General features: G+C 43.3%; 1 protein-coding gene across 3 annotated transcripts in view; it reads right to left on the bottom strand.

Moving 5' to 3' along the window:
* anapc1 (anaphase promoting complex subunit 1) overlaps positions 1 to 19,614 on the bottom strand; it is a 243,904-nt gene that overhangs the window by 126,683 nt on the left and 97,607 nt on the right. For all 3 annotated transcript variants that reach the window (XM_063040702.1, XM_063040703.1, XM_063040704.1), the window contains 5 exons: positions 17,053 to 17,131; positions 9,532 to 9,568; positions 9,367 to 9,437; positions 8,209 to 8,387; positions 4,446 to 4,672 (listed from right to left, as the gene is read on the bottom strand). In XM_063040702.1, the coding sequence (XP_062896772.1) occupies positions 4,446 to 4,672; positions 8,209 to 8,387; positions 9,367 to 9,437; positions 9,532 to 9,568; positions 17,053 to 17,131 (593 nt within the window). The remainder of the gene's footprint in view (positions 1 to 4,445; positions 4,673 to 8,208; positions 8,388 to 9,366; positions 9,438 to 9,531; positions 9,569 to 17,052; positions 17,132 to 19,614) is intronic.

Here is a 19,614-nt window from a genome sequence, read left to right as displayed (position 1 = left end):
TTTCAAATTTCCAGTGCCCACAGTCTTCTCCAAGCCAGTGATTTACTCAGGCAGATTCTACCGTCATATCGGCCTAATTTAATCCTTAGTCATCAGAATACCAGGGCAACTGTGATAAAGAATATCATGGTGCGTTACATCATTCTTGCGAAGGATCATCAGCCTCACTTTCTGAACTTAGAACATTTCCTCTCTCCTTCACCCTATTTTATAACTTCTTCTTAGGAAGCCCCTTAGGACTGAGAAAATGTTTCCACTGCAGTGCTGTGGGTTTTGAGGTGGCTGATGAAGACAGCATAAGAACCACAGATTCTTCCACAGACAAGGCAGGAAGTGCTTGATGGGTTGCCAAGAGGTTGGATTATAGGGAGCTGTGCTCCTTCCACCATTTAACTCAGGACCTCTGTGTGCTCCTAGTCAATGGTCTTGAGGTTCTCAGTACCATTTGTTCCCCATTTTGAGTGATAAGACCATAAGACATAAGAGCAGAATTAGGCCATTCAGCCCATCGAGTCTGCTCTGCCATTCCGTCATGGCTGATCCTGGATCCCACTCAACCCCACACATCTGCCTTCTCGCCATATCCTTTGATGCCTTGACAGATCAGGAAACTATCAACTTCCGCCTTAAATATACCCACAGACTTGGCCTCACCGCAGTCTGTGGCAGAGTATTCCACAGATTTAGTACCCTCTAGCTAAAAAAATTTCTCCTTACCTCTGTTCTAAAGGGTCGTCTCTCAATTTTGAGGCTGTGCCCTCTAGTTCTGGATACCCCCACCACAGGAAATATCCTCTCTATGTCCACCCAGTGATGTTGTGGGGATGGAACTGGACTCTCTGACGGTGGTGTCTGAAAAGAGGATGCTGTCCAAGTTGCATGCCATCTTGGACAATATCTCCCATCCAGTACATAATGTACTGGGTGGGCACAGGAGTACATTCAGCCAGAGACTCATTCCACCGAGATGCAACACAGAGCATCATTCCTGCCTGTGGCCATCAAACTTTACAACTCCTCGCCCGGAGGGTCAGACACCCTGAGCCAATAGGCTGGTCCTGGACTTATTTCCTGGCATAATTTACTTTTTACTATTTAACTATTTATGGTTTATTACTATTTATTATTTATGGTGCAACTGTAACGAAATCCAATTTCCCCTGGGATCAATAAAGTATGACTATGATTATCTAGTCTTTTCAACATTCGGTAGGTTTCAATGAGATCACCCCCACATTCTTCTAAATTCCAGTGAGTACAGGCCCAAAGCTGCCAAATGCTCCTCAAATGTTAACCCCTTCATTCCCAGAATCATCCTCGTGAACGTCCTCTGGATTCTCTCCAATGACAACACATCCTTTCTGAGATGTGGGGCCTAAAATCGTTGATAATACTCCAAGTGTGGCCTGACTAGTGTCCTATAAATGCTCAACATCATCTCCTTAAACGTTCTATTCCCCTTGAAGTAAATGCCAACATTGCATTTGCCTTCTTCACCACTGACTCAACCTATAAATTAACCTTCTGGGAGTCGTACATGAGGACTCCTAAGTCCCTCTGATATTTGAACCTTCCACCCATTTAGATAATAGTCTGCACTATTGTTCCTTTTACCAAAATGCATTATCAAACAGTTCCCAACACAGCATTCCATCTGTCACTTTTTTGCCCATTCTTCTAATTTGTCTTAAGTCTTGCTGCAATCACATTGCTATCTACCCCTCTACCTATCATTGTATCATCCGCAAACTTTCCACAAAGCCATCAATTCTATGATCCAAATCACTGACAAACAATGTGAAAAGTAGCGGTCCCAGTACTGACACCTGAGGAACACCACTAGTCACTGGCAGCCAACCAGAAATGGTCTCTTTTACTCCCACTCACTGCCTCCTGCCTGTGAGCCATTCCTCTATCCATGCCCGTATCATTCCTGTAATGCCAAAGGATTAGTCACAAACTGCAATTTTTTTCTCCAAGGAGGCTGTGACTTGGAATTTTTTTCCTCTTTCCATCTGGCCATCTCTTCCTGTGACAGAACTCAGATAAAAATTTCAGTTTCAGGAGACAGGTAATGCATATACGAACATGCCCTATCGAGAGAGCTAACAGAGAGTAATCAGGGCCTCAGTGCTTAAGATGTTGGCTAGCAAGGGGATACAGCGCTGTTGATAGTTCAAGTCTCAGAAGCTTATGGAAGGACAATGTCACTGCTACCCACCAGACCATAAAGTCTTGACCTTTGAACACCTTTTTCCTCAACTGACCAAAGGCCCAAAGACAATGGAGTGTAAGGCATATTGACAGGGTTGCCAACTGTCCCGTATTAGCCGGGACATCCCATATATTGGGCTAAGTTAGTTTGTTCCATACGAGGCCGCCCTTGTCCCGTATTTCTCCCGCTAAGATAGAGCGTTCCTGTGAAACCGTTCGTAAGCCAAAATGGCGTAAAGCGAAGAAGCAATTACGATTAATTTATATGGGAAAGATTTTAGAGCGTTTCCAGACCCTAAAAAAAACCTACCAAATCATATCAAATAACACATAAAACCTAAAATAAGACTAACACGTAGTAAAAGCAGAATTGGGAAGATTAAGCCAAAGCCGATTTGTAGAAAAAAATCGGCACATACACGCATGCGCACACAGGTGCCCGCGCAAGGCTTCATGGTCATGGTAGTCTTTCTCGGGGTAAACACAAGTGTCCCATATTTGACTGCTACTTTTGTCCCATATTTGGGAGCGAGAAAGTTGGCAACCCTACATATAGAGCATGTCGTCTCATACGCTTCAGTGAATGAGTATCCATTAGTTTCAAACTTGATCTCTGAATGTACACTGCCTTTTGATCAATTGGTGGAGACAAACCCAGGTGGTGGTGTGTGGAGAAAAGAACACAGGAAGAGAAGTGAACCATCTTGTTCCTCAGGCCTATTCTGCCACTCTGTCACTGCTGAGTTACTTCTCAATCCTATTTCATTCCAATGATAATCTTGACCAAATTAAAAACAAATAAATTTTAATTGGACATGGCTTCAAAAGTAGACAAAAAGTAGTTACATAAATGATGCACAACATTGGTGCAAAAGTGCATGAAAATGTAAAAAATAGTGCAATATAAAAGACGAGCTTCTTTTTCTTGAAATGGTTCGATCAGAACACAGATGTTATCCTAAGGTTTGGGGGCAGAAGCAAAGAGATAAGAAAATACCAAAATATCCACCAGGAATATTTTGGAGTCAAAATGAAGTGAACAGAAGGGCAGAACAGCAATTTCCTGTTTACTGGAATTCAACAAACGGCCAGAGTGAGGTGTGTATTATGTCAGAGCCCTGCCCAAACCACAGAAAGTAAATAGATCAGTCAAAACAAGGTTCAGACTAAAATTACATTGACTTCAAAGAATCAATCAGAAATTGAGCCACACAGATACCTATCTGCTCATCTATGCTAAGGGTTCCCGAACGGGGGTCCTTGCAGCCCTCCATTAATGGTAGGGGTCTATGGCATCAAAAAAAAGTTTGGGAATCCCTGATCTATGTTAAGATTTCTGCTCCTGATTTCTATAGGAAGTCTCGTGTCACAAGTGGAATTGGTGCTGAATTGCCTCTTTAGGGTTTAGCCAAATAACATTTTCTAGAGCTGCAATACAATAGCACTGAAAGTTCAGAACCTGGCAGGAACCCTTGCCTTCCATGTTACCTCATGAACCAACGCCCTTATTGCCATCCCTGTAGCAATGAATTGCCCCAAAGCTGATGTGGAAATGCTGACTGTGAGGTGCCCAGCCTTAGCATTGTGAAGGGGCCTGGCTGCTCTTGTTCGACATGCTGGCAGACCACCCAGACACTAGTCCATTTCATCACCTCCTATGAAATATGATGGAGGCTGGTTTCTACTCCATTATTTGGAATGCACAGCTTTCCCCAGCCTTGAGAATTCCTTATGGTACAAGGTCAATGGTGATCAAACTGACTCCCACCCTGGCAGCCTGGCACCAGGTCGTAACCCCTGGTGCCCCCCCGACCTTCTGCAGGGCAATGGCATCCATGTCAAGAATGGCATCCAGTTGATTGTGGGTGTGAACTTGGTCGACATCAGGCCTTGGTTCTGCGCTACATGACTGTATGACACTCTGTACATGAGTCATGGGATGAGAGAGGAAGCCTGTGGGAAACCCATACAGTCACAAGGAGGTTCTGTGATCTCCACAGGACTGGTATTGGTTCATTATTGCCGAATGTACTGAGATAAGAGTGAAAATCTTCTGTTTACGTGCCATCCAGGTAGATCATGATAGTAAAAAGAAAGCAGAATGCAGAATACAAAAAAAGCGCAATGCAAGGGTCTTGACAATGTTGATTGGGAGATCGTGAATTCGTAGTCAAGCCTAGTATGGTAGCAGCTCTAACCGCTACACCACTATTATGTGGGGTTTTCTTTACCTGTTTTCCTTTTCCTCAATGAACTCGTGGTCACTCACTTCCGGCATCTGCACAACATTAACTCGCACGGGATGTGTGCTTTGAAGGAGACGTCGGACTTCCTGAACACGCAAATCTTCATTCCAGATTAAGGACATCAAATCCTGATTCATGTCATTCATTCCGTCTTCCTCCTCCTCAGGTTCGTTTCCAGAAGTTCCATCGGATACTAGCAGGTGTCCGATCGCCTGCAAACAAAACCAGAATCAGCTGTGCCTTCCACAAATTTCAACAAAGGTAAATTTCCAGGCCCACAATGACACAAGGGTTTACAAAGGATTATGCTGATCAGATGGATTTCTTTTGTCACTGGTATGGGACTGTGGCAAATTTACAATCAGCCTCAGTGGATTTGGTTAAGTGACAAATACTCTTGTTCCAAATGAATTTTCAGTCGTGCCTGCTCTACAAGTACAAGGCAGAACCACGTATTGTTTGGCAATACAGGATACAGTGTCAGAGGAGCAAGGTGATACTTTCCAGCCCTGACATCAAATCTCCAGCTTCTCCAAATAACTAAAAAGCTATTGATTTCTGTCTTGAATATGGTCAGTAACTTTGGTAGAGTGCCACATATCTATTGCCCTCTCAGTGCAGAATTTCCGCCTCAATTCTGTCCCAAATGGTCTGATTCTTTACTTTGAGACTATGAATCCTGGTTCCAATATTCCTCACATTCTCAGCACCATGTGTATTTCTTTTATTTGTACATTTCACCTTCTTTTGTACATTAGTTGTTTAGCAGACTTTGTTTATGTATGCAAACACGAGGAAATCTGCAGATGCTGGAATTTCAAGCAACACACATAAAAGTTGCAGTCCTGACAAAGGGTCTCGGCCCGAAACGTCGACTGTACCTCTTCCTAGAGATGCTGCCTGGCCTGCTTTGTTTATGTATAGTTTTTTTTCCATTAATTCTCTTTTATTTCTTTATTTTTCTGCAAGAAGTTACATCTCAAGATAGTACATGGTACTTTAATAATAAATTTACTTTGACATTGAACAGGGCAGCTGGGAATGCAAAAGCCTCTCCACTGATCCTGTCAACCTTTCAGAATTCTATATATTTTATGAACATCACCTCATTCTTCAGAACTCAACAGGGTACAGACCTAGAGTGCTTAGTCTCTCTTTAACCTCAGTCCAGCCCTATCTATTCCCAATCCCAGGTGTACTGTATCTAAGGTCGGGAGATCAAAATAGTTAAAAATATTTCAAGTCACCCTCAAACCTGAAGAACTGCCTAAAAAGATACATTTTTCCATGTGGCCTCTGAATAATTAAAACAAGGCATCTCATATATCAAATTTTAACTGCAATGAATTTTGTTTCCTAATTGCTTGCTGGATCTGTATCTAAACTTTCTGATAAGAATGTAAGGTATAAGAGTAGGAATAGGCTATACACTGCTCCAGGCTCATCTGATGCTGGCATTGTCCACATAACCTTTAGCTCTTCTGCAGACCTAAACTTCTATTTCCTGAAGGACACAACTTCCGCAGCTCCCTGGAACTCTGAGTCATTTTCAAGGACTCTCAATCCTCTTTAAAAAAAAAGAATCCTCCTCACTTCCCTCTTAATTGATTTGGCCATAGTAAAATATGAGACTGCATCTGTGAATCGTACAGGCAACTGAGTACGGAACTGTACCCTGGCCAGGAATTTGTGCTTTCATGGACAGAAAGGGAATTTAAAAAAGAGGGGGAATACAGAAAGTGGAAAAAATGATAGATGACAAGTAGGAGCTGCAAATCTGCCCATAAACTGAGTGGCACGAGATGTCTTCATTTTTTAAAGAAAGGGGCTTCCCTTCCTCCACTATCAACTCTGCTCTTAAACGCATCTCCCCCATTTCACGTACATCTGCTCTCACTCCATCCTCCCACCACCCCACTAGGAATAGGGTTCCCCTGGTCCTCACCTACCACCCCACCAGCCTCCGGGTCCAACATATTATTCTCCATAACTTCCGCCACCTCCAACGGGATCCCACCACTAAGCACATCTTTCCCTTCCCCCCTCTCTCTGCATTCCGCAGGGATCGCTCCCTACACAACTCCCTTGTCCATTCGTCCCCCCCATCCCTCCCCACTGATCTCCCTCCTGGCACTTATCCGTGTAAGCGGAACAAGTGCTACACATGCCCTTACACTTCCTCCCTTACCACCATTCAGGGCCCCAAACAGTCCTTCCAGGTGAGGCATCACTTCACCTGTGAGTCGACTGGGGTGATATACTGCGTCCGGTGCTCCCGATGTGGCCTTTTATATACTGGTGAGACCCGACGCAGACTGGGAGACCGCTTTGCTGAACATCTACGCTCTGTCCGCCAGAGAAAGCAGGATCTCCCAGTGGCCACACATTTTAATTCCACATCCCATTCCCATTCTGACATGTCTATCCACGGCCTCCTCTACTGTAAAGATGAAGCCACACTCAGGTTGGAGGAACAACACCTTATATTCCGTATGGGTAGCCTCCAACCTGATGGCATGAACATTGACTTCTCTAACTTCCGCTAGGCCCCACCTCCCCCTCGTACCCCATCTGTTACTCTTTTTTATGCACACATTCTTTCTCTCACTCTCCTTTTTCTCCCTCTGTCCCTCTGAATATACCTCTTGCCCATCCTCTGGGTCACCCCCCCCGTCTTTCTTCCCGGACCTCCTGTCCCATGATCCTCTCGTATCCCCTTTTGCCTATCACCTGTCCAGCTCTCGGCTCTATCCTTCCCCCTCCTGTCTTCTCCTATCATTTTGCATCTCCCCCTCCCCCTCCAGCTTTCAAATCCCTTACTCACTCTTCCTTCAGTTAGTCCTGACGAAGGGTCTCGGCCTGAAACGTCGACTGCGCCTCTTCCTATAGATGCTGCCTGGCCTGCTGCGTTCACCAGCAACTTTGATGTGTGTTGCTTGAATTTCCAGCATCTGCAGAATTCCTGTTGTTTATGAGTGTAACAAGTTTTCTTTATGCAAATAACTTCTACATTGGCAGTTTGCACATACACCAGTGCAGTGTTTCCGTTATTTCAGGTATTATTGCATCGGATTGATCAATTGTTCCATTCACAGTGGCTGCAAACATCAATGCTAACCTGTTATATTTTGATACAGTCACTGTCTCCAACAGAACAGCAAGGGATATTGATTTTCCATGTATTAGATACCTTATTGATCCCAAAGGAAATTACAGTGTCACAGTAGCATTATAAGCACAGATATACAAATATTACAAGAAAAGTAAGAAAGAATAAAAAATAAGTTACTTTAAAAACAAGATGTACAAGATTTACAAATCAAGGATTACTAGATTACAAGATTTAGGGTCCATCTACTATACTTGGTAGGCACTTTCAACTCCCTTGGGCTCATCACGTGTTTATGTGGATGAATGTTAATGACCTGAAGCATTACCATTCTCTCTCTCTCTCACACCTGCCTCTTCTCATTACATTGACCTCTCTCCTTGCTACCTTGATCTCATCAAATCCAGGACTCCATCTATACCACAATTTATTTGCCAAGTTAAAATCCCTTGCACCTCAGGTTCTACTACTATTTTAGATATTTCTGGCAGATTTTCAAGAAATACTACCAATTTGTTTATGAACTTCCGTGTAACTTCAACATCTGGGTCTTAGAGGCATGCTATTAAAGTTGAAGTTAAACACGAGAAGCTACCATTCCTACAGCTCAGGCTCCTGGATAACTTAGAATGAACCTACAGATTTTGTCTTGTGTAGTTTTCCTTCGTGTGCCTGTTTGGAAAGATCCTGTCGTCCAATTAGTGAACACGCAGCTTCAGACCAATCCGAGGAAGGCTGCTCCCGGCAGTGATAAATAGCATTCCGTATAGGGAGTGCGACCCCAAAGGGAACAGATTCCAAATCCTTCAAGGTAAACCCTAGAAAAGTAATATAACAGGGGGATATTAATGCAGGATAATGTTCCTTCACAAAGATTATGAATAATTAAACAGCTGGTTTATCGCACACCTCCATTTCCCTTTGAAGCCTAACCGACTACAATATTTTTCATTTGAGGGATTGGTGAAACTCAGCACCTCCCCAACATACCACAGAAAGTGATGGGGGCCACACCTAATGGCTCAGCAAGCTTCTTCATTGGTAAATTGAGCAACACAGAGAGGCAACACCCTAATTTAAACCCTGTTTGCCGCTAAAACCAAAAATCTCAACTTCATGCACTGGAAACAGGGGTGGGAAGTATTTGTAAATTAGTGTAGATCTGGCAGAATGGAAATGGCGATAACAGTGAACGTGACCAGCACTCTGCTTGCATGTGAATTACAGCCATCTCTGCTATGTGAGGAAGCCCTGTACCAACTAAATTGTCCCGGAAGGTGTCAACGCCTTCGGAAGAAGAAAGAGTAGGTCTAGTTAAAACAAACTCAGTACGATGTAAATTATAAACATAAATAAATCCACATTTGATGGGGTTTTAATTATTGCTTGAAAAGGGACAGAAATAGATTTAATATCCACATTATAAATTAGATACCCAAAAAGGAAATTGTTCTAGTGCTATGAGGTGTGAACATGATTAGTTTCAACGAGCTAGCACAGGCAAAAAGGATCAAAGAGCCTTCTCTTGTGCTGCATGGTTCTGTCATTTCAGCCATCCAACTCCCAAGATTTCTCATGGCATTCCCCAAACAAGATGACAAGGTGGAAGTCAACATGTAAATTAGTACAAATGGCATTGACAAAAATTGGATACTGGCTCTAATTGTCCAACTACTGCTCTGTGCTTCCGCCATGGAAGAAAACAATGGTCACTGTTCCCGCCCATCCTGGTGACTGGCACAAACTGGCCACAGCTGATCCAATAAGCAAAGTGAAATATCGGTCTTGGAAGCTCACCTCGGTTTGTCAGTGAAACCACCAGTTTTGCAGCTAAGGTGGTGGATAAACTGCACGGATTCAAACTGAGCCTGAGAGGAGAAAGAATATAGGAAATGTAAAATAAGGCAAGAGCTGTGCAGTAGCCTTCAGTAAAACGAGCAGAAGAAAACAGAGGTCGGATACCTTTTACTGTCTCCCTCCGCTTGCTGCTTTCTTTGCCCTGCAGAATAATTGAGAATAATTGTGTCAGAACTTAGCCTCGCTCCCATTAGTTTAAAGAAAGCAGATAAAGAGAAATAAAATGCAGGCATACAGTACATGACTCAGGGAAACTATTCATTAACCCATGCCAAATTGTATATATGGAAAGGAAAGGAATGGATGAAAGGAAGGAGGGAAGGAAAAGAGGGTCAAAAGTAAACAATATTACATTGACATATTTTTAACTGTTCCAAACGCTACAAGATATATTGCACTGTAATCACTCTCCTAGCATAAAAATATAGGAAACCATTGTGCTTAAACCAAGGTAACATGAATATTAATTAGATAACAGACAGCGGTGATGATCAGCAGGTAAACATTAAGCTGAACACAGGAACGCTTTCTTGCTGTCTTTGAAATTGTTCCAGGGAACCCGAAGTTAAGACAGTGCAAGAAAATGTCATGTCTTTATGGCTTGTCTTCTTGTTGGCAACTCTTACAGAACTTCTATCTTAGACAGATCATTCAAACTTAAGTGCTTGCAATTAATTTTCCCCTCACTTTTGCTTTTGTAGGACAGAATGAAGTGGTGGCCCTGAACTCATCAATGTGCTGAAACTGGAGGGGGTTCACAGGAGGTTCACAAAAATGATTCCAGGATTGAATGGCTTGTCATATGAAGAGTGTTTGATGGCTCTGGGCCTGTATTCACTAGAATTTAGAAGAACGAAGGGTAACCTCATTGAAACCTATCAAATGGTGAAAGGCCTTGATAGAGTGGATGTGAAGAGGAAGTTTTCTATAGTGGGAGAATCTAAGACCAGAGGACATAGCCTCAGAATAGAGGGGCTTACTTTTAGAATGGAGATGAGGAGGAATTTCTTTAGCCAGAGAGTGGTGAATCTGTGGACTTTGCTGCCATAGGCAGCTGTGGAGGCCAAGTCTTCATGTATATTTAAGGCAGAGATTGATAGATTCTTGATTGGTCAGGGCATGATTGGGTACGGGGAGAAGACAGGAGATTGTGGTTGAGGGTTAGAATGGATAAGCCACGATGAAATAGTGCAGCAGACTTGATGGGCCAAATGGTCTAATTCTGCTTCTATATCTTATGGTCTTACATTCAGTACTTTAAAGTAGCGAGCTTGGAAAACTTCTGTAAACAGTTAGGTTACTCTGTTGAATTCACTGTTTCCAATTTATACCTCTAAATTACTATTCATTTGAGAGTGTAAGGAGTAATCAAAGCTGCAATTCATACTGCTGGAACACAGCACTGAAGTGATTAACTTAAAAGCAGAATGTATATTCTCTGCACATGACATCTTAAGAGGCAACTCCACAATGAATTCCCTTTTTTTGGTTCACATTCCTTACTGTTCTTGCAGGCTTTAATAATAAGTGGATTTCAAGAAACATTCTTCACCACAAAAATGTCTGAGCATAGTTTCAACACAACTAATTATCTTACAACTGCATCTAACATACTCATTTCTAGTTCTTGAGGTGGTTACTCCCATGTGCAAATACTCAGAATTGGACTGTGAGGCTCAACAGACCAACTCATCAACTGCCCTTTGCTTTCTCCAGTGTAAACATTTACCCAATCACAGTGAACTGCAGAAGGAAATGGATTAAGGTTGGATGGGGCTGGGGGGGTTAGTAGAATAACTAAAAAGAAATAGCCTATATTAGGGCATATTTTGGAGAAAGAGAAGAAATTGCACACAGTGTCTGAAGGCAACCATCTCAGACTGAATGAGAGTGAAAGCAAATAGGCTGGGTCTTTACAGTGGTCATTCCAGTGATCAAAAGGACAAACCAAGAGAGGGTGACACTGGGGTGAGGTCACTGCAGCCATTCAAATAGAGACAACCCTAAACCCCTCTGTACTTCAATCAAAGGGACTGAGAGACAGGTCAGATTATTTTAAAATCTACTGTCATGGTATGAGCTTTTGCCTGTGACCTTGAAACAAGGTTACCTTGCTGATGCCCCCAGGCTACAGAATAACTACCAACAGCCACGCTTCATAGTTTCAGTTATCAGAGACTGAAAGGCCGAAGGTAAGGAATGTAAAGTGCAATGAGCCAGCAGGAAGGGAGGCAACAAACACAAGAATGACAAAGCTGCATTTTAAAGACTGTTTGACATTGAGCAGACAAAAGTATCCAGAAAGAGGATGTGATCAAAATTCTGGAAAGTTGCCGTCTCTGTTTCGTCTTGTAGACAGCCAGTTAGGGGTGATGGCATACATGTAGATGCACATAGGGGCATTACAAGTTAGTAATTGGGGAAGGGATCAGAAGCGGAGGGCACTTTTGCTGGCCTACTTAATTAGATCCTCAAAGTTTGGTCTTTCTGGGACAGATTTCTGTCCAGGGGCCAAAAGGAGAGTATGTTAGGGAGTATTCTGGAGTTATGTGAATGTAGCAAATATTAATTCAAGCAAGAACCAGTAAATTACAAATAATAAACTGAAGTTAAACTGGCACACAGGCTAAGAGACTGTGCATGCATTAGCCAATGTTAAGACAATGGAGTTGTGTTAATAGCCCTCTATCAACTATGGGTTGAAGGAACCTGCAACTAGCTTGTCCCAGCAAAGCTATCTGAACATTCAGAGGTATATCCCACTGTAATTCAAAAGCATCATTAACCCAAAGTTTTGAAGTAAACAATGTCATTGTAACTTTAGAAACTGTATTAAGACCATAAAGACATAGGAGCAGAATCCAGCCATTTGGCCCATCGAGTCTGCTCTGGCTTTCATCATGGCTAATCCATTCCCTTTCAGTCCAATCTCCTGTCTTCTCCCTGTATCCCTTCATGCTCCGGCCATTGATCTTAAGAGTATAATAATGTGTACTTTTGGGTTTGTGAGCCTCTACCAGAAGTATCTCCAGAAAAATGTTTGCCTATTGTGATGAACAAAGCCTTCCATACCCCTAGCTTCAGTGGCTCTCCGGTGTCTTCGATCACATTTGGGTGCTCGACCAGGATACGCTCGTGACCCACTGTGTGGCCAGTGACCTAAGCAGTCTGGGGGGGGGGGGGTGAGTACTTTTAAAAGTCGCACCCACACTTGGATCTGTTCAGGTCAACGACGAGCACGGGGGATCATAAGGTATCAAAGAACATGACAGGGATCTGAAGTGCTGGATGTAAAAGTGTGTATTCATTATGTTTGTGCAGGGGACCAGCCATCACCAAGGTTTGGGTAGCTTGGTGAGACAGAGCCAGAAGGTGTGAAAGGTGGTCACCGGCCATTCAGATCACTAGAGAGATGCATGTATACTCTTTCGGGAGACTCTGTAGTAGTATACTAGTTTGCAAGTGTGTTTATGTGCTTTAAGAATAAGTTCTAAACTTGATGGGAGTAACAGACCCTTATATGGTAAGGATTAGAACGGGCATCATAAGTTCAGCAGCACATAAGTGGAAGATTGTAGAGTACACACTCTGTGGTTTTAAGTATGTACTGTCTAATTTTTATCCAACATTTATATTTTGCTTAATATGGGAATTATTGTGGAAATATTTGAGGGAGAGGCTACACCCAGATATAGCGCATCTTTTGGGACGGCACCTATTGAGTTCAGATTGAAAATCCTGACGACCTCAAACCAGCCCTTCAGCCTGATTACTACCATTCACCAGCCCTTCAGCCCTGGGGAGAAGCACAGCATTTTGGCTGGGCTGCCCTCCTTTAAAGTTGCTTGTGGGAAATCAGAATTCTGGCACAAACTTGAGGAAGCGATTGAAATTCACCAGATGCACCCAAAAGATATACACGTGTTGGTGAAAGCAAAAAGGCTGAGGTATATGTGGGATGGATTGTATGGCCCTGGGAGAGCAGGATGGTACATAGGCAACTAATGGGAATACCAATAATGAGGAGCAGTTCCACCTCTTTAAGGGGGAAGTGAGGCAGCTACTGGGGGGGGAGATGGGAGTAACAGCAGAATGATAATGTCATTGGTTCAGAGAGTTGATGAGCCTGCTATGGATTATGCAGAGTGTAAATATTGAACATATGAGGAATACTTGGTTGGACAATCCAGAGAGGGATGATCCAGTTTTCCTGAAAATGCTGAAGGAAGTTCTGAGCTCAGCCCACCAGGAAGTTTTAGATTTGGGGATAGCAGTAGGATATACCTACCCCGCAACAGTATCATAGGCTGGGAAGATAGGCCAGAGGATGGGGAAGAGAAGTCATAAAGTGGCTTCAGTGGATGCAGCTGCTGCGATGACATAGAGGACTTGCTGTCTGTGCCAGCAACTGGGGCACCAAGCAAGAAATTGCCGGACTAGACAGGGAATGGTGAAGGAGATGATATGTTACAGCGTAGCCTACTGGGCCATAGTTGGAGGCAAAAAGAGAAGGTGTGTCACTCACTAAAACAGGCAGAAATGACACCAGTGGTCTTCCTGTCTGACTAGATTACAGAGCTGGTGAGGTCTGCATCCAGGTCAGCCAAACGGCTGGTGACAGACTCCAATGACAGTACTCATGGACGTATACAAGGTCTGTTGCGCGGCCAGCAATGCCAGACATTAGTAGGCAGAGTATCATCAGTGCCGATGACTAATCTACCCTTGCTCACGACTGGAAAGGTGATTTACATTACCAGTGCAGGGGGGTGAAACAATGAGAGCAGGGAGGAGTGAGCCTCAGGATTTTGAGTTAAAGGGAGTGAAGCTTCCTGTAGATTTTTGGGTGTGCCAAACAATGAAGGAACTGCCCTGTGGATAGATACACCAAGTAAGACAGGTGCTGTCATAGATTCAGGGAAAGGAGAAATAACGGACAAGACTGGGACAGCAAACATTTGACCCACAGACCAGACAAAGCCCACAGGGACAGGAGACAGGACAATGTATGGGAATCATGTCAGGAGGTCCCAGAGGACAAACACAGTCAAGAAGTGTTAATAGCAGTACGGCTACCTGCAGAAGGAGCAGCAAGTAAAGACCCACCAGAAGGGGAGAGCAAGATGCAGAAAATAGTAATGGAGATAAGAGCAACAGAAGAACAAAACACTACAGAAATTGAACGTGCGGAGGAAGAAACTACCGGAGCCAATTTGGAAAGATCATACGGAGACGTGAAGTACCTCTGTAACCAGGTTAACACGTTGAGAGACTGAGAGAAACAGCAGCAACAGATTGATGAGAGGAGAAAGCCACAAAGAGAAAAGATTGTCCTCCCACAGACAGGCGACCAGGTCATAGTAAGGAAACTGCCTGGAAAGGCAGGGCTCGTTCCCAGGCGGAGGGGACCACAGGTGGTGCTTCTGACAAATGACACCTGTGCTTGTGTACAGACTCAGCGAGGCAGCCAGTGGCAACACTGGACCCAGGTTAAACCATATGTCTCACCTTCTTGTCACCCTCGCAGACAGAACAAGGGGTCAAGTCCACCCAATAATTGTGCCATTACAGAGAATTCAAGTGACGAACACCAGCCTGCAGTTTCACACCTGATGGAAGCAGACACGCGGATGAAAGAGAACAGAAACGCAAAAGCAGACGACAGGGAGAGCGTGTCAGCAAACCGTGAATGATGTGTTAAAGAATAACAGTAACGATACTTTGCAATGCAGTCTGGTTCTGGGAGGCAGATGATTAGTAGTAATAGATCAGAATAGAAACATATTGGGGAAAATAGATGGGGGGGAAATCCAAGCTCGGCAGAGACATCAAGTTCCACAACCGCGATGGCAAGGCAGACCGAGAAAGAGAAGAAATTGCACACAGTGTCTGAAGGCACCCACCCCAGCCTGAATGGGAGTGAAAGTAAAGGAGCTGTGTTTTATCAGTGGTCTGGTTAGCAGTTGAAAGGACAACCAGAAAGGGTGCCACTGGGGTAAAGTCCCTGCAGTCTTTCAAAAAGAGATTATGCCAAACCCTTCTGTACATCAAGCAAAGGCACTGAGAGACTTGTTTTCAGATTATTCTGACAATCCACTGTCATGGCATGGAGTGTGAGCTATTGCCTGTGACCCACTAACAAAGTTACCTTGCTGATACCTCTTGCACAGAGACTGATAGTTTCTTTTATCAGAGACTGAAGGGGCAAAAATAAGGATATGTAAATTACAATGGGGCGGCAGGGAAGGAGGAACAAGTGAATGAATGGCAAAGCTGCATTTTAAAGACTGGTTGACATTGAGAGGACCCAAGTATCCAAGAAGATGTTGTAGGGTAATGTAATTGATGGAAACGCACATAATTCACAGCCACCAACAATGAGTTGGGTTCCCGTTCAGAGGCTGGTTAAAGTGATTACGTAATTATATAAAGTATTTTTTTACTGCACTTTGTGTTCAGAGTTTGGAGTACAATAAAAGAGTTGTTACGGTTTTTCTTAAACATACCATGCCTCCTCAGTTTTTGTTAGCGAAAATGTACAACGTGATCAAATTTCTGGAAGTTTTATTGCCATCTCTGCTTCATCTTGTAGACAGCCACTTGGGGATAAGGACATGATAGGTTTGTAATTGTGGAAGGGATCGGGAGTGCACTGCATTTTTACTTAATTATATCCTCCTTAAAGTTTGTCCGGGGAAAGAGGAGTGTATGTGAGGGAGTATTCTGAAGTTATGTGAATAAAGCAGATATTAATTCAAGCAAGGACTAGTCTTCAGTTCTTATTATAAATTGCAAGCAATAAATTGAAATTATACTGACCCACAGACTACAAGGTTGCATGCGTTTGTGTTAATTGCCCTGCATCAACTACAGGTGTAAGGAATTTGTACCATTGTAAATGTAAATAAGTTCAGGAAGCCTGCAATTAGTTTGTCCTAGCAAAGTCATTTGAACATTCAGAGGTGTTGCTAATTATAATATGTAATTCAAAGGAAGCAATGTCAACTTCATCCACAGACTGTCACAAACTGTGCTTTATTTGTCTGGGCCCGAAAGCAAGGAACAAGCCAATGTTTTGACTGATATACGTGACAAACGAGATTGGAAAGGTCAGGTAGGGGCCGAATTCGGGGGCTAGGACTCAGGCCCAGGTGTGAGGAATGACCCAGTGTTTGGCTGATTCAAGCGCTGGGCCAGATTGAGAAGGTCAGGGTGTCAGGGCTGGAGCCGAGACACCAGCCGATGTTCAGCTCACTGCTCGGCAATGGTTTACTTGCCTCTGCAATGAACCGAGGCTGTGACCTGCAACTAGCAGGCTCCTCGACGGGCTGCAGTGTTGCCTGGCTTCATGGCAGTGAAATCACTTTAGTGAACGTTATTTGCTGAATGCTATTTGCTTACTTTTTATTGTTTGCACAATTTGTTCATTTTTGTTTGCAAACTGGGTGTTTGACAGTCTGCTTTTTTAATGGGTTCTATTGGGTTTCTTTGTTTTGTGGCTGCCTCTAGGGAGGCAAACCTCAAGAGTGTACACAGCACACTTACTTTGACAGTAAACATACTTCGAACTTTGAAATGAATATGTTCCAAATGTGAAAGAAAACGGAATTTCTGCTTGATTAGTACCTGCTGAGATTCTGGATAAATACATAGATGGCTCGTGGGAGAATGCCATTTCATCACCAAGTACATACAACGCAAAACTCTGCAACACAAAAATAATGGATAATTTAGCAGAAGAGCTACTCCATACATCACATCCGCCAATTACTTCCTCTACCAAGATCCACCCAGTGCTTCCTGAATTCAACAAAAAGCACCTTCTGCGATTACATCCTTGGTGAAGCTATATTCACCACATGTAGTTATGTTTAAATTATCTACTTCACTTTTTGCTCTCTGTCCCCAATTCCATACTCTCTAACTGTAGAACAGTTCTCATTCAAAAGGTCATTGAGCTGAAATATTGACTCCGTTTCTCACTCTACTAGTGTGACTTGCTCCATCTGACCTGCTGAGTGTTCTTCACATACTTTTTGTTTTATTTCAGATTTTCAGAATCTGCAAGATTTTGCTTTATGAAGTACCCAACTATCTCCATTTTGGCTAGTTTCAGAGTGGCTACTACATGCTTCAGAAATGTCATTCCATGTCAATCCAGATTTGTGATTATACAATAACTTATCGTACTGAATTTTATATATTTAATTTGTACGCACTCTATTCACTTTGTTTTTTTGGAGAAATTACCCTAGTTTTACTGGGACAAAGAAACCTCTAATCTAAACAGCCCTTATTCCAGGCAAATCCTTATGAATCTCTTTGACACTCTTTATGCTAAAACATCCTTCTTGTAGTGTTGTAGCCTGAAATCCACACAATACTCCAAGTGTGGCCTGTCTAATCATTTATACATCTGCAACTTAACATCCCCACTCTAACACCACGTTGCAAGTCTACTGATCCCACAGCTAACATGATTATTTCTTCAACCCACCCAGCTTCCTGTAAATACTCTATTCCATTCTTCCTGCTCTTGCTTCTTTGTTGCATTTGCTCTGATGATGAGACTTTCAGTATAGATGCCTCTGAAATGTTTTCTTTCATTCTGAACTCGTAGCTTCCTCTCTGCTATTGCCCTTGACCATACCTCATTCACATCTTGCACCCCTGCTCTCAGACCCTTTCCTGTGGCACAAAACAAGAATAGAATTTCCCTGGTCCTCACTTTCTAACCCACATACAATGAATCACTCTCCACAACTTCCACTACCATCACCTGACTTAACTCCTTTCCTCCCATTTCAGCATTTCCAGTCATTTCAGTATTCTCCCTTGTCTGTTCCACTGTTTCACAAACAAAACCCTTTCCTGCACCATTTTCCATTGCAACTGCAGGTGATGCGACACTTGCGATTTCTCCTCCTCCCTTCTCACCATCCAGGGGCACAAACAGTCATTCCAGGTGAAGCACTGATTCACTTGAACACCTTCCAATCTAGTGTTCGACATTTAGTGTTCACAATGTGGCCTCCTTCACAATGCAGAAGTCAAATGCAGATTGGAATGATTAATTTCCAGGACATGTGCGTTCAGCCTAGCAGGAATGATCCTGAGCTGTAATTCCTCAGATGCGGCCTGACCCACTGAGTATTACCCGCACTTGCTGGCTCTTTTTCAGAGCTCTGGCATCTGCAGCTTTTTTTTTGATTTTCACTTCTACTCGATGCCTCAGCCCATAACGACAAGCAGGCAGAATGCCTTCTTCATCATCCCATTCACCAGCATCATCGTTCTCAGGGAACGATGAACATGTACCCCATGGTCCCTTGTACATCAATATTTCTGAGCTCTCAGCCATTTATTGTGCATGTCCTGTTAGTCTGAGCTAGCCCACAATCGATCACCTCTCAGTTGTCTGAATTAAGTTCCACCTGGCAATGTTCTGTGTAACTGTCTAACTGATCGATGTCCTGCTGTGTCTTTTCACTACCTTCTTCGCGATTTGCTTCTCCACCAGTTTTTGTGTCATCAACAAACTTATTAATAACAGCATATGATATAGGAGCAGAATTAGGCCATTTGACCCATTGAGTCTACTTCACCATTCAGCATGGCCGATCCACTTCCCTCTCAGCTCCTATTTCCTGCCTTCTCTTCATCATCCTTCATGCCCTGACCAATTAAAAACCTATCAACCCTGCCCGAAGTATACCCAAAAATTTGGGCTCCACAGCCACTTGCGGCAATTAATTCAACAGATTCACCACTCTCTAGCTAAAGAAATTCTGACTCATCTCCATTCCAAATGGACACCCCTCTATTCTGAGTCTGTGCCCTCTGGCAGGTGACTCCCCCACCAGAGGAAACATCCTCTCCACATCCAACCTATTGAAGCCTTTCACTGTTTGATAGGTTTCAATGAGATACCCCGTCATTCTTCTAAATTCCAGTGAGTACAGGCCCAGAGTCATCAAACATTCCTCATATGGTAGCCCTTCCATTCCCAGAATAATTGCTGTGTATCTTCTCTGAACCCTCTCCACTGTCAGCACATCCTTCCTTACGACAAGGGGCCCAAAACCTCTCACAATACTCCATGTGAGGCCTTACCAGTGCCTAACAAAGACTCAGCATTACACTCTTGCTCTTATATTCTAATCCTCTTGAAATGAATGCTAACATTGC

This window comes from Mobula hypostoma, chromosome 2, assembly GCF_963921235.1.
Source record: "Mobula hypostoma chromosome 2, sMobHyp1.1, whole genome shotgun sequence".
NCBI classification, from domain to species: Eukaryota; Metazoa; Chordata; class Chondrichthyes; order Myliobatiformes; family Myliobatidae; genus Mobula; species Mobula hypostoma.
Note: the sequence above shows the minus strand (reverse complement) of the source record. Positions and strands in the feature narration are given on the sequence as shown.